The 16,359-nt window shown below is 39.2% G+C and overlaps 1 protein-coding gene and 1 pseudogene across 1 annotated transcript in view; both read right to left on the reverse strand.

Moving 5' to 3' along the window:
• Positions 1-2,441, reverse strand: part of CTSS (cathepsin S) — a 29,346-nt gene extending 26,905 nt beyond the window's left edge. Inside the window, exons 1-2 of the mRNA XM_007178002.3 lie at positions 2,290-2,441; positions 1,196-1,322 (exon numbers count right to left, since the gene is read on the reverse strand). Coding sequence (XP_007178064.1) covers positions 1,196-1,322; positions 2,290-2,315 — 153 coding nt within the window. The 5' untranslated portion in view covers positions 2,316-2,441. The remainder of the gene's footprint in view (positions 1-1,195; positions 1,323-2,289) is intronic.
• An 11,151-nt stretch (positions 2,442-13,592) lies between these two features.
• LOC103007959 (serine/threonine-protein phosphatase PP1-gamma catalytic subunit-like) lies at positions 13,593-14,809 on the reverse strand (annotated as a pseudogene).
• Between the last annotated feature and the right edge of the window lie 1,550 nt (positions 14,810-16,359).

The following is a 16,359-nucleotide window of genomic DNA, read 5'->3' on the forward strand; positions in this document are numbered from 1 at the left end:
TAGAATCATTAAAAAGCGAGATAATATTCATTTAACCAAAGAGTGGTGCTAACTGCACATCTAACTCTAGTTAATGTTGAAATTAGAGGTCTGGTCCTAAAGAGGAGTGGGTGAGGGTGAAATTCATCACTAAGAAAACAACTCAGAGCACTTTTATACAAAAACCATACATCAAATAAGTAAATATATAATCCTTGCTTACAAACTCAGAAATATTATACAGTTATAGGACTTAGTTATTTGAAGCACCAGGGTCAAAATCAGTTATTTGAAGCACCAGGGTTAAAATCTTAAAATCAATCAAGAAGTATGTTTTGAAATAAAAATAAAAGTACAAACTGGGAAGTGAGAGTCAAGAAATAATATCTGCCAGTGCTTCTCTATGCCAGGGACTGAAAGAGGCCTTTTTTGTTCCTCAAACATGCACTCCTTCCCTCTTGGCCTGGGACTTTCACTCCAGTTTTCTACTTTGCTTGCTCCCTGACTTCTATCCATTCTCTGCTCAAATGTCACCTTATAGGTGAAGGCTTCCCTGACCTTTCTATCATATGTATAAAATAATCACTCCCAACCCCTCACAGCCATCACACAGGACCCTTCCTACCGCCCCATGCTTTGCTTTATTTTTCTCTACTTCTTTCCTGTCTCTCCTTTTAGGATATAAGCTCCATAAAAACAGGAACTTTGGGACTTCCCTGGTGGCACAGTGGTTAAGGATCTGCCTGCCAATGCAGGGGTTACGGGTTCGAGCTCTGGTCCAGGGAGATCCCACATGCTGCGGAGCAACTAAGCCCGTGTGCCACAACTACTGAGCCTGAGCTCTAGAGCCCGTGAGCCACAACTACTGACCCCACATGCCACAACTACTGAAGCCCGTGCGCCAAGAAGCCGTGCTCCGCAACAAGAGAAGCCACCGCAATGAGAAGCCCACGCACTGCAACGAAGAGAAGCCCCCGCTCGCCACAACTAGAGAAAGCCCGTGCACAGCCACAAAGACCCAACGCAGCCTAAAATAAATAAATATATTTAAAAAAAAAAAAACAACAGGAACTTTATTTTGTTTCCTGATGTATCTCTAGTACCAAGAACAGAATTTGGCAAGAGAGGAGTGTGTAACATTTATTGAAAACACTGCTTGTCACAATATGTAGGGTACTTGAGTAAAAGCAGATTGCTCAAGTGGCAGCCCATCTACCTGTTCCTTGTATTGTTTCCCATAGGTTTTCTTCCAGAGATTCCAGTGATGATCCAGAGTGGAGTCTCTGTGCTGTTGTGCCATCACAGAGGAGCACAGCAGGAGCACCCACACCAGCCATTTCATTCTGTTAAAGGAAAGGTAACATAGGAAGAGTAGCTGTTAGCTGCATCTATTGTGACCATATTTTTTTCACAACAAAAAGTAGGAATGCAGAGTCTGTCAAAGGGACAGAATATTACAAAGCAGAATTATGCAGGAAACTTTCTGGATTATATAGTGACAGGGAGTAACTGCAGATTTTTGTCTGAAATACCACTCCCAATTCTTAGTAGCACTGTAAAAGTGATTTTCAAAAAGTTTCCTGATATCTGGTAAGCCAAATTTACATCTAAGTTTGGGGGGATGTGGAGATGAGGAAGCAGAGACTTTACAGGATTTGACAACAAATCTAACCAAGGGAAATCCTCTTTCCTCCTTTCCAGAAAAAAAAAAAAAAATCCTTAAGAAGAAGGCATACCTTTGAAAAATCAGTTTGTCTTCATAATTTTTGAATACATGAGCTCCTCTTAACTGGTCTATCCACAACCTTCAGAGATAGTTAAAAGACAACTCCTGTGTATTGCTTTCCCATCCTTGGATCATTTTTACCTTTTAACCTCTTTTTTCCCCTAAAAATCAAAATATCTATTTCAAAAGAAGAGGTTAACTGCTTTTGAAAACACCACTTCTATATTTAATACAAAGAGACTTTAACAGAAATTCAGTGACTAACTAACTCCCTCAAACTGGATTCTACTTTCTTTTCCACTTCTTTTTCATTCAAAACAGCTGGATTTTTAACCATGTATATCTTCAAATTATATTCCAAAGAAAGCTATGTGTCCGCCTCAGGCTTTAGATGTTTAAGCAGACATTAACTTTTCAAAAACAGACTGTTTTTAGTCAAAAAAAGAAGAGGCAAATTGAGCAACAATGATTTTTTAGTTTACTTCCTGCAACAAGCGATGTAAAACCTGGCAGGCAGAGCAAGCTAAAAACACAAATGAAGGATTTAAGGACAAAGTAGGAGAAAAAGAACAGACAGTACATACATGATAGAACCAGCAGGTGCTCCCATACTAAGAATGCTTGATGGTGGGCTCTCTCCAAAGATTTCAAAGGCAGCAAAGAGACTTCAGTTAAAGTGACTTTATAAAGAAATTGGAACTTGTCACATGAGGTATCCACAAAGAGGAAGTGAACTTTCATTTCAGTTTCATTTAAAATCTAACTAGATTTGCTACCTCTGGCTCTCTCGCTGCAGTTTTGGAGATAAAGCGGGTGCAGTAAACCACCAAAAAGAGCCCCCAGTAGAGGAGATCAGTAGAAAAAACTCAGCAAAATAACACCAGTACACGTTTACCCTTTAATTTTTCATCATTTTGATTATTCACTTTACCTAGAAACAACAATTTTCAGATGGAAAACTTTAGCTATGAAGAGATTAGGATTAAGTTCCTGAAATCCCAGCTTCCTCCATGATTTACTAGGAAAAACCACTTTATTCTTTTTAACACAACTCATCCATGATCTACTGTTGCCTAATTCTCACCCAGATGAGAATTCCCATTTATACATGGGTCAGTTTCTGAGCCCACTGATCTGTTTTTTTAATCTATTGCCCCTTCAATACCACACAGTTTTAATTAAAATAGCTTTGAATATGTCTCGATGTCTAATAGGGTAAGTAAGTCACCCCTGTCACTCCTATGTTTGTTCTTCTTTTTCAAAGTTGTCTTAACATTTTGTGCCTGTTAACTTTTCCATATGAGTTTTAAAAATCAGTTTATCAAGCTTCCTGAAAAATTCTGTCAGAGTTTTTATTTAAATTGATACATTTATATTAAATTACTATATGTATTTTTTTTTTTTTATTTTTATTTATTTATTCATTTATTTAATTTTTGGTTGCATTGGGTCTTTGCTGCTGCACGCGGGCTTTCTCTAGTTGCAGTGAGCGGGGGGCTACTCTTTGTTGTGGGGCGCAGGCTTCTCATTGCGGTGGCTTCTCTTGTTGCGGAGCACAGGCTCTAGGCGCGCAGGCTTCAGTAGTTGCAGCACACAGGCTTCAGTAGTTGTGGCTCGCGGGCTCTAGAGCTCAGGCTCAGTAGTTGTGGCGCACGGGCTTAGTTGCTCCGCGGCATGTGGGATCTTCCCGGGCCAGGGCTCGAACCCGTGTCCCCTGCATTGGCAGGCGGATTCTTAACCACTGCGCCACCAGGGAAGCCCTACTATATGTATTATAAATAAAGTTTAATACACACACACATAGATGAATTTGTGGAGACTTGGTATCATTACAATGTTGAATATTCTTACCTGTAGCAGACATTTTCATGTTTGTGGCCATCTAGCTTTTTTATTTTTATTTTTTTATTTATTTTTTAAAAGATATTTACTTACTTACTTACTTATTTATTTATTTATTTATTTATTTATTTATTTATTTATTTTGGCTGCACCGGGTCTTAGTTGCAGCACCCAGGATCTTCACTGCGGCATGTGGACTCTCAGTTGAGGCATGCAGACTCTTAGTTGCAACATGCGAACTAAGTTGTGGCATGCATGCGGGATCTAGTTCCCCAACCAGGGATTGAACCCAGGCCCCCTGCATTGGGAGCACAGAGTCTTACCCACTGGACCACCAGGGAAGTCCCCCATCTAGCTTTTTTTAAAAAAAGATTTTTATTATGGAAAAAAATTTTTTTAACATCTTTATTGGAGTATAATTGCTTTACAATGTTGTGTTAGCTTCTGCTGTATAACAAAGTGAATCAGCTATATGTATACATATATCCCCATATCCCCTCCCTCTTGCATCTCCCTCCCACCCCTCTAGGTGGTCACAAAGCACCGAGGTGATCTCCCAGTGCTCTGCGGCTGCTTCCACCTAGCTAGCTATTTTACATTTGGTAGTGTATATATGTCCATGCCACGCTCTCACTTCGTCCCAGCTTACCCTTCCCCCTCCCCGTGTCCTCAAGTCCATTCTCTACGTCTGTGTCTTTATTCCTGTCCTGCCCCTAGGTTCATCAGAGCCATTTTTGTTTTTAGATTCCATATATATGTGTTAGCATACGGTATTTGTTTTTCTCTTTCTGACTTACTTCACTCTGTATGACAGACTCTAGGTCCATCCACCTCACTACAAATAACTCAATTTCGTTTCTTTTTATGGCTGAGTAATATTCCATTGTATATATGTGCCACATCTTCTTTATCCATTCATCTGTCAATGGACATTTAGGTTGGTACCATGTCCTGGCTATTGTAAATAGTGCTGCAATGAACATTGGGGTACATGTCTCTTTTTGAATTATGGTTTTCTCAGGGTATATGCCCAGTAGTGGGATTGCTGTGTCATATGGTAGTTCTATTTTTAGTTTTTTAAGGAACCTCCATACTGTTCTCCATAGTGGCTGTATCAATTTACATTCCCACCAACAGCGCAAGAGGGTTCCCTTTTCTCCATACCCTCTCCAGCATTTATTGTTTGTAGATTTTTTGATGATGGCCATTCTGACTGGTGTGTGGTGATACCTCATTGTGGTTTTGATTTGCATATCTCTAATGATTAGTGATGCTGAGCATCTTTTCATGTTTGTTGGTAATCTGTATATTTCTTTGGAGAAATGTCTGTTTAGGTCTTCCACCAATTTTTTGATTGGGTTGTTTGTTTTTTTTTTTTTTGATATTGAGCTCCATGAGCTGCTTGTATATTTTGGAGATTAATCCTTTGTCAGTTGATTCATTTGCAAATATTTTCTCCCATTCTGAGGGTTGTCTTTTCAGCTTGTTTATGGTTTCCTTTGCTGTGCAAAAGCTTTTAAGTTTCATTAGGTCCCATTTGTTTATTTTTGTTTTTATTTCCATTTCTCTAGGAGGTGAGTCAAAAAGGATCTTGCTGTGATTTATGTCATAGAGTGTTCTGCCTATGTTTTCCTCTAAGAGTTTGATAGTGTCTGGCCTTACATTTAGGTCTTTAATCCATTTTGAGTTCATTTTTGTGTATGGTGTTAGGGAGTGTTCTAATTTCATTCTTTTACATGTAGCTGTCCAGTTTTCCCAGCACCACCTATTAAAGAGGTTGTCTTTTCTCCATTGTATATTCTTGCCTCCTTTATCAAAGATAAGGTGACCATATGTGCGTGGGTTTATCTCTGGGTTTTCTATCCTGTTCCATTGATCTATATTTCTGTTTCTGTGCCAGTACCATATTGTCTTGATTACTGTGGCTTTGTAGTATAGTCTGAAGTCAGGGAGCCTGATTCCTCCAGCTCCGTTTTTCTTTCTCAAGATTGCTTTTGCTATTCAGGGTCTTTTTTGTTTCCATACAAATTGTAAAATTTTTTGTTCTAGTTCTGTGAAAAGTGCCATTGGTAGTTTGACAGGGATTGCATTGAATCTGTAGATTGCTTTGGTAGTATAGTCATTTTCACAATGTTGATTCTTCCAATCCAAGAACATGGTATATCTCTCCATCTGTTTGTATCTTCTTTAATTTCTTTCATCAGTGTCTTATAGTTTTCTGCATACAGGTCTTTTGTCTTCTTAGGTAGGTTTATTCCTAGGTATTTTATTCTTTTTGTTGCAATGGTAAATGGGAGCAATAATAGCAAAATGAACACCCATGAGACCATTATCCTGTTTCAATAATTATCAATACATGGCCAGTCTTCCTTTATTTACCATCCCACTATCCAGATTATTTTGAACCAAATACTAGATATCAGATTCTTTCACATGTAAATATTCCAGTGTGTATCTCTAAAAGATAAAGACTCTGAAATAAATAAAACCCCAATACCATTATTACATCTAAAATAAATTAACAATAATTTCTTAATGTCCTCAAACATGTCAGTATTTACATTTCCCTATCTTATACATTTAAAAAAATGGTTTGTTTGAATTATTGAGATCCAAATAAGGTCCATACATTGCAAAACCATTGAGTTTTTCTTGTATCATTATGAATTCATGGATTTAACCAAATTTTATGTGCTTCAATTCAATGCAGTTTTATCCTTATTGATATTCATATTGTCCCATCTTTGGTCAGCGAAAACATTCAAATTGGCTTCTGAGTCCTGAGTCTCTGTGTTTGGCATGAGATTAGTGCTCTTTAATAGATTTTTTTCTTTCTAATATGACAACCCATTGCAGGCTTATGTTGAACAGTTCCGGCCTAGAGAGCTCCCTTGGCCTTTCCATCATGTGAGGACACAGCGAAAAGACAGGCATCTGTGAACCAGGAAGGGGGCCTCAGCAGACACTGAATCTGCCAGTGTCTTGATCTTAGACTTCCCAGCCTCCACAACTGTGAGAAATAAATTTCTGTCATTTATAAGCCACCCAGTTTATGGTATTTTGTTATAGCAGTCCAAACAGACCAAGACAACTATCCTCACATAAATCTTACACTCAAAGCAGGTAGTTTTCTTCATGTTTCCAAGACATTTATGCTTATTATCCTCTGCACTTTTTACTCACTTTATTATTATAACAGTCCTAGCTAACATTTGTTGGATGCACCAATTATATGCCAGCGAGCGTGTTATACTCTTTATATATTATTATTTAATCTTTACAACACTGTGAGGTAGGACAATTATTATCCTCATTTTACAGAGGGGAAATTAAAGTTCTGAGAGGCTGTATAGTTTGTTCAAGAGGACAGAACTGGTTGCTGACCTGGGATTGAACCCAGTTTTAAAGTAGTACTTTCGCAACAGAATGATTTTGCTTCCCACTGTCTGGAATTTCCTTCCCTCATCGCTGTCTCTTGAAATCCTGTTCCTTCTTCATGGCCCATCTCAAAAGATACCTCTTTCAAAAAAACCTTTCTTTATCCCCAGCTTAATGTCTCTTTTTGAGCCTCTACAGTACTTTGAGGCTCTCTTATGGCAAACTCAAAGATTCTGAGACCAGAAAAATCATCCTCTGAATTCTCTACCTAATTTATGTCTTTGTCATACAAATCTACCTGTTGGTCCCTTAAGTACAGGAGTTATGCATATCTTACTCTTCTTTGTATCCTCCACAGTATAGAATGCAATGATATAGTTAGTAGGCGCTCAATAAATATTTACTGACAAGATTTAAATTATTTCAACAGCCTTCAATCCAATCTACCTTGCAATCTCATCCTGTACATCACTGCCAAATTGTTCTCTTAAAACACATTTTTAGGGACTTCACTGGTGGCGCAGTGGTTAAGAATCCGCCTGCCAATTCAGGGGACACAGGTTCAAGCCCTGGTCCGGGAAGATCCCACATGCCTCAGAGCAACTAAGCCTGTGCACCACAACTACTGAGTCTGTGCTCTAGAGCCTGTGAGCCACAACTGCTGAGCCCATGTGCCACAACTAGTGAAGCCCACGCGCCTAGAGCCCGTGCTCTGCAACAAAGAGAAGCCATGCAATGAGAAGCCTGTGCACCGCAACAAAGAGTAGACCCCGCTCGCAGCAACTAGAGAAAGCCTGCGCAGCAATGAAGACCCAACGCAGCCAAAAATAAATAAATAAAATAAAAAACACCACATTTTATCAAGCTATTTTCTACAAATGCTTTCTGTTGCCTGCTGCATTTCCCCATCATCTGGCCCATCCTCAGGCACTTTATTCAATACAGAGTAGATTTTTATAAACTTTCACCCTCTGTTGTAGTCAAACTGGTTTCGTGGGCCCCCACATTGCACGGTCATTCGTGTCTTTCTGAAATGACTCTCTCTATTCCTTGGCCTCTCTACCTTGCAAGTTCTACTTCAAGTATCGCCTTTCCCAGTCTTCTCTGACTACCTCACCATCTTCCATTTCTATATACTTTTTTAAATTTAATTTTTATTTTATATTAGAGTATATTTGATTTACAGTGTTGTGTTAGTTTCAGGTGTACAGCAAAGTGATTCAGTTATACATACACATATATTCTATATACTTTTAAGAAACAAATTGTATCATGCAGTTTTGAACTTATTCTCTATTTGTATCACATAAGATGGTTTCATCTCACCAGCTGACTTGAGAATACAGGATCCTGTCTTACTTATCTTTGTGTTGTTCTGTTTAATACATGTTTAGGCAAAAACAAATAAATATTTATTGGATTAATTTTCTAATTATAATCTTCTACATGTTTTATCTTCACTTCTGATTCATCACCCATTCGGCCGTGGCTTCTAAGGCTTTTAGCCTTAGGTTTCTCTGCTTCTTTTGCTCTCCTCTTCGTATATAAAAGTCTGTAAACAATCATACTACAGTATTTAAAAACATTAGGGGAACACATCATTATATAGTCTATCCTCAGGTACACTTAGTGCCTTTCATAAAATTAAAACTCATTCTGCAACATTTTAAGCCTGTAAATTGGATTTTTGCACATTAGTTTCCTTTGAAATGGGGCAAACTTGCTGTTGCAAATTTAACTAGAGATTTTTTTTTAAAAGAGAGGAAATCTGCAATAGTACAGTACTTAATCTTCTCTAGAATGCTGCCTCCCTTCCATCACAGATGAGGAAACATTTCCTGAATGATGTCGAAAAGGAAAATGAAAGCCAAATAAGGAAGCTTAGTGCCTTCTCCAGGTTTTTTTAAATTAATTTATTTTATTATTTATTATTATTTTTGGCTGCATTGGGTCTTTGTTGCTGTGCACGGGCTTTCTCTGGTTACGGTGAGCAGGGTCTACTCTTTGTTGCGGTGTGCGGGCTTCTCATTGTGGTGGCTTCTCTTGTTGGGAGCATGGGCTCTAGGCGTGCGGGCTTCAGTAGTTGTGGCATGCGGGCTCAGTAGTTGTGGCTCACGGGCTTAGTTACTCTGCGGCATGTAGGATCTTCCTGGGCCAGGGCTTGAACCCGTGTCCCTTGCATTGGCAGGCAGATTCTTAACCACTGTGCCACCAGGGAAATCCCCCTCCTCCAGGTTTTAAAGTCACCATCTCTCAGGCTTATGCACCCTGAAAGTTAGCTGTTTCAAGTTTCTTTGAGGAACAATCTTACTTGGTCTTAAAGAAAAGGACTCTGAATTTCAGGATGATACTGATGCTAGTTTTACTCTCTGTTAATTTACCCAAGTGACTAACTTTGTGCTGGGAATTTAATAACGTACATTATTTCTATAGTTAAGATAGCTCGCTTGTTACTGACCCTTTTGCCCAAGAAGTACACAAAGGTGAGGTGAAGAACACCCTTAATAGAGTATAGGAGACTAGAAAATTAATTAATTATCTAGTTTACATTTTCTGAAGAAAGAAAATAGGATTCTTGAATCATTGGGAAAGATAGGAATGTTTTAACTGAAAACATACAGTATTTCTAATACTTTCTGTATAGATTATCTGCTTGGTGCATTATTCTGGAAATATTTGATCCCAGTAGACATCCCCCATTATCCTGGGTGCCTCTCTCTGTCATGTGGCACCATGTGCTCAAAGAAGGAAGGTTAATTTTACTAAGAGATCAAAACAAGACATAACTCAGGAGTACTGGGGTGCCACAGATAAGACCCTTCCCCCAACAAATGTATAACAATTGTGACACACTTGTGTCACAACAAGGTGACACAAGGTAAGTCACAAGAAATTTGTTAGTAATAATAAAGTGCCAAAATTTGCAAGTGATACATTTAAAAATTAGAGGAGATTAAGGTTATCTCTGTAATAACATCACTTTGATATAGGTACATTCCAATATGCTTTCTGGGAGAGGAAAGGGGGGTTTATAGATAGCTACCAGAGACTGACATTATTTTGTGAGTGTACCCATGGAAATGTGTCACAAATGTGAACATCAGTCTTCTCTATAGAGGTGGAGAACACTTGAGCTAAAGCATGTCTTTAAGTGTACATTATTTGCCACCTAGCCTCCATTTCCCCTTCTTGTGGCAATAACATCTTGATTTTAAAATGGGGAACTCCCCCCCCCACACACACACATTCATGGGATTAAGAGAGAAGCAACATTCTTCCCTAGCTCCAGTGGTACGTGTAGGTCCCAAGGCTAGCCCATCAGAGCTTTGTATCCTTCTGGCTACAGAGACTAGGAAAAAAATCTTTGGCTGTGGGAACTAGCAGAAGGAACTGAACCAAAGGCTACTGAGCTGTCATAGAAACTGTAGTGCCAAAGAATCCCTAAGCCTAGCAGTCTATTTGCCTTTCTAGGCTCCCAACTTGTACCACAGCTAAAGTTGAGTAGTCCATCTCCAGAAAAGGCATTTGCCCCATGCCCACCTCTGGCATAGCCATGGAGAATAAGGACAAGCAAGACCATCTATCTAGCAGGAAAAAACAGGGGCCATGGTGGCAATAAGGAAGATTCCCACAGAGAACAAATTTGGAGGTTCCCAATTGGCTGGCCAAGAAACTCACTCCACCCCCAGGGAGGGAGTCTTCCATATTCCTGCCTAGTTGGTATAATGTATGCTATGGATCAATGATAACTGTGTACTATTTTTTCATCCATTCTCCCTTTTCCAGAATTAGACTTTCACTGTAGTTATACTATTTCTTCTTCTCCATCATTTTTAAGATAGCTTAGATATAGATAACTTAAGTTTTAGGTTGCCAGGCCTCAAGGGGCCATATCCAAACTTGACGAGGAAGACTATATATATTAGCCAAAAATTCTGGTCTTGGAGCTGAACACAGGAACCAGATAAGGCCCTGGGTTGTCTCACTGGGGAGGGGACTTTGGTAAGCACTTTTTAATGTAGGTATGAACACTTTGTAACAACCATTCACCCCTTACTTCCTTTCCAACAGAATTCTAATCTTGTTTAGAGAAATGCTCTCCACAGGGCCATGGGCTAAAATGAAGTCAGAGAGGTAAGCTGGAACCAGATCATACTTGTAGGTCACTTAAGAATTTTGTATTATATTCTAAATTCACTAAAGTATAAGCTCCATGAGGTCATGGATTTTTGTCACTGTCCCAGAACAGTCTAGCATGTTAAATAAATGAATGTATGATGGAAGGGCTTTGCACAGGGGAGTGATATGACCTGCTTGCTGTCCAGAGAATAGACTACAGTGTGCCTACAGTAGAGGGAGTATAGCGTGGAAGTAGGGAAGTTAGTAGTCCTACCACAGAATCCAGGGGAGAAGTGATGGGGGTGGAGGGTGTGGGTTGTGGTGGAGGTAAAGACATGGCCAGATTCATATTATATTTTGAAGACAGAGGGACAGAATTTTCTAATATGGATTGTAAGAGAAGCAGAGAAGACAGGAATAACAACAAAACAGTTGTTATTAAACATGGAGCAATGTTTAATTCAAAATCACATGGCTAGATAATAAAGCTTTAACTAGTTACTAGAACTTCTCTCTTTGGTTCTTTTTTTTATTGTAGTAAAAAATACATAACATAAAATTTACCATTTTAGCTATTTTTAAGTATACAATTAAGTGGCATTAAGTACATTCACAATATTGTATAATTATTGCCACAGTCTATTTCCAGAACTTTTTTTAAAAAAAAAATAGACTTCATTTTTTAGAATAGTTCTAGGTTCACAGCAAAATTGAGCTGAAAGTACAAAGAGTTCCAATATACTCCTCGCCCCCACATACTCATAACCTCCCTCATTTAGAAATTGTTCATCATTCCAAACAGAAAATTTGAGAAATAACTCCCCATTTTGCCCCCACCCAGCCCCTGGTAATACCTCTAGTCTATTCTACTTTCTGTCTCTATGAATTAGTCTATTTTAAATGCCTCATGTAAGTGTAATCATTTGTCCTTTTGCGTTTGGCTTATTTCACTTATGTTTGCACTGTTCTTCCATGTTGTAGTATGTATCAACACTTCATTCCTTTTTAATGCTGAATAATATTCCATTGTGTGTATATACCACATTTTGTTAATCCATTCATCTGTTGATGAACACTTTGATTGTTTCTACCTTTTGGCTATTGTGAATTATGCTGCTAAGAACATTGGTGTACGAGTATCTGTCTGAGTCTATGTTTTCAATTCTTTTGGATGTGTATCTAGGAGTGAAATTGCTAGATCAATATTGTAATTTTATAGGGAATTCCCTGGCGGTACAATGGTTAGGACTCCATGCTCTCCTGCCAAAGGCCGGGGTTCAGTCCCTGGTTGGAGAATTGGATCCCACAAGCCCAGCAGCATGGCAAAAAAAAAAAAAAAAAAAGGTAATTCTATGTTTAAGTTTTCGGGGAACCTTCAAAACCACAACAGTTGCACCACTTTATGTTCCCACCAGCAATGTACCAGAGTTCCAATTTTTCCACATGTTTCCCACACTTGCTATTTTTTGCTTTTTTTGTAATAGCCACCATAATGGGTGTGAAGTGATATCTCATCGTGGTTATGATTTGCATTTCTCTAAAGGCTAGTGATGAGCATATTTTCACGTGCTTATTGACTATTTGTCCATCTTTGGAGAAAAGTCTGTTCAAATCCTTCGCCCATTTTTGCATTGGGTTTTTTGAGTTGTAGACCTGTATATATTCTGGATATTACTTTTAAAATCAGATATATGATTTGCAGACATTTTCTCTTATTTTGTGGGTTGTCTTTTGACTCTCTTGAGTCACTTTAAGTGTCTCACTTGAGACACTTTAATGCACAAAAGTTCTAAATTTTGATGAAGTCCAATTTATTTTGTTGTTGCTTGTACTGGTGGTGTCATGTCTAAGACAAGGTCAGGAAGACCCTATGTTTTTTCCTAAGAATTTTATAGTTTTAGCTCTTATATTTAGTTTTTTTAAACCATTTTGAATTAATTTTTATATATGGTGTGAGGTACCATTCCAACTTCATTCTTTCACATGTTGTCATCCAGTTGTCCCAGCACCATTTATTGAAAAGACTATTCCTTTCCCTGTCATATTGTCTTGGCACCCTTGTTGAAACTCAACTGAACATAAATAAAAGTTTATTTCTGTTTCTTAATTCTATTCCATTGATCTATAAATCTATCCTTAGGCCAGTAATACACGGTCTTGGTTACTATGTTGGTTTGTAGTAAGTTTTGAAATTGGGAAGTATATTCTTTTTCAAGAACTTTATTCTTTCAACTCTATTCTTTTTCAAGATTGTTTTGGCTATTCTGGATCTCTTTAATGTTCATGTGAATTTTAGGGTCAGCATGTCAATTTCTACAAAGAAGCCAGCTAGGATTTTTTTTTTTATCCAATAGTATGCATTTTATGACAATAACAGGTACAGATTGGGCACCCTAGGGCCCTCTTTATATCCTAAAGAAAATGAACATTTACATTATTCATGGGCTGTACTGAATTAAAAAAAGATCAGTTGTACACTCACACCTTAGAGAGGATAAACTGTCCTGGGGTGTACAGCTTTAACACCTTCATTAAAGTTGTTTGCAAAAGGAACAGAGAACTAAACAAAACAAAACATTTTTCCTTGGGAGTGGAGAGTCATTTGCTGTTATAACCAGCAAATACCATTTATTAAGTCAAAAATGGAAGAGGGCGGGGCCACAAACACTATTTGAACAAGCTGACCAACACACATTACAGTTTTAAAAATGAAGGTTATATACTATATGTTATAAGTCCCAACAGAGAGTGTCAAAATGACATCTATTTCTTTGCTTGCTTTGTGATCATACCTCTCAGAGGTGTTACGGGTCTCGTGGCATCCGGCTTCTTTTTCTCTGCAGGCTTTAAAATCTGAAAAGAACACGTTAGTGTTTCAACCACACTCATCATGGCACCTGCATCGTCAAACTCTCCACAATAATTGAGTGCAGAAAACAGAGTGACCAACTGCCTCTTTGCAAAAAATTCATATCCATCTTTAACCACCGAATGGGCTCTACATATAAGATCTAAATCATGCTTATGGAGAAATTTTGCAACCACTTCTGCATCAAATGTGAACACTCCTCTGTCATTTTCACCCCAGCCTAAGGCACCTTTATTGGCATCAGACCACAAAAGATCACAAGGAAGACCTTGATCTGGTACATCAGTTGGTCGAATAATTCTCCGAATATGCTCCATAGACTGAAGATCTGGTGATAAACCTCCATGACAGCAGAATATTTTCTCATGCACCAAGGCTGCTATCTGTAAACAGTTAAAGCAGTCTGTGAAAGTTTTCCATAGTTTAATGTTATATCTTCTTTTACATTCATCATAAAATCCATAAATTCTATTGATGCTGGCACATTCATGGTTTCCTCTAAGAAGAAAAAAATTCTCGGAATATTTGATTTTGTAAGCCAGTAAGAGGCAGATAGTCTCCAATGAGACTTTCCCCTGCCCACATAGTCCCCAAGAAACAGGTAATTGCTTTCTGGCGGGAAACCACCATACTTAAAAAGGCGAAGCAACTCATAGTATTGCCCATGGATATCACCACATATTTTGAGTGGTGCTTCAAGTTCTAGTCTCCCCAGACTTTAAGCACAGTCCTCTGATTTCATTCTCCTGTAGCTACATATTCTTACCAGGCTTGGACCCTCTCACTTTCAGCGGCCGTTGGATGATGCAATCGATGTTGAGTGTATCTGTATCCGCCGTCGCCTTCCCGCCGCCGACCCTGCAGCAGCGGCGCCGCCGCCGGCTCGCGCCCCGGATTCACACCTCCTTTCCCACGCCACGAGCACGGAGATGGTGGTGGCGGCGGTGGCAGAAGCCACGGCTGGATCCGCCCCCTGCGCAATCGCCCCGCTCCCTGCTTCATCCTTATTTCCCCAGAGGAACCACGAGAGCGAAGCCAGCTAGGATTTTGATAGGGATTGTTTTGAACCTATAGATCAATTTGGGGGAGTATTGACATCTTAATATTATCTTGTAGTCCATGAACATGCAATGTCTTTCCATTTATTTAGGTCTTCTGAATTTCTTTCCAACAGTGTTTTGTAGTTTTCAGAGTATAAGTTTTGCACTTCTTTTTTTCTTTCTTTTTTTTTTTATTGAGGTATAATTGACATACAACATTATATTAGTTTCAGGTGTACAACGTAATGATTCAGCATCTGTATGGATTGCAAAATTATCACCACAATAAATCTAGTTAACATCCATCACCATACACAGTTACAGAATTTTTTTTCTAGTGATGAAAACTTTTAAGATCTACTTTCTTAGCAACTTCCAAATATGCAATACGGTATTATTAACTATAGCTGTCATGCTGTACATTACATCCCCATGAGGCAGGAGATAGATGGGCTCCAGGTTAGACATTTACAACTGGCCTCCTATTTACATTTCTTGCGGCGATAAAAAGACGAGCTTCAGGTCGGACACTTACTATTAGCCTCCTGTTTGCATTTCCTGAGACAGGAGGTAGGTGGGCTCCAGGTTAGGCATTTACAATCAGCCTCCTGTTTGCCCTCCAAAATGGAAGTAACAACAGAAACAGGGTAGATAGCCAGGCTTTGTCTCTTGTGGACACCTTAAGATAACAGTCATGGCACTAACAAAGAGGGGCAAAACCTCAATTGAGTAAAGGATCAAGAGTCTCAGCTTCCCCCCTCTCCTTGGGGCAAGGGAGACACTATACATGCGCAGAAAGGCTCCTTGGGGGGGTCAAAAGTCCGGGGACAACGCCAGGCCATAATGAGTCTTGCTTCTCCCAGATGCCTTTTCATCGAGATCCATCTAGGCTGAGAGGTATGTGCGCACCTAGGGGGAGGGTCCTGAAACAAATTAGCCAGGGGGGACAAAAACAAGATGATCGGCCAGAAGGAAGACAAAGACCCCGAAGAACTGCCCTATATAAATGACTTAATAGCCTCTTTACTGCGCTCCTCCTGATCAGGGAGGATGCCCACACCCTTTCTCTCCGGGTGGGCATCTCTGCCTTGCTTCTATCTTAACTAAACAAACTGTTTCTCTGTGTGCTTTCCCACTTGTTGTTGTGCTATGTCTCTAATAATAAACTTTGTACCTGTTTTTACAGTTTTTTTACCTCCGTGAGAAATGCATTTTTCACTGGGGGCAAGAGCCAGAGAAAAATAGCTTCTAGCCTCTAGCCCTTGCTGGTCTGGTGGCTAGGATTCCCGGTTTTCATCCAGGCTACCCAGGTTCAATTCCTGGGCAGGGAATTAAGATCTCGCTTTGAGCCACCACTCACTGCTGCCTCTCTGAGATCACCCATGACTTATTTATTTTATAACTGA

The sequence above is a fragment of the Balaenoptera acutorostrata genome, chromosome 1, assembly GCF_949987535.1.
Source record: "Balaenoptera acutorostrata chromosome 1, mBalAcu1.1, whole genome shotgun sequence".
In the NCBI taxonomy this organism is placed as follows: domain Eukaryota; kingdom Metazoa; phylum Chordata; class Mammalia; order Artiodactyla; family Balaenopteridae; genus Balaenoptera; species Balaenoptera acutorostrata.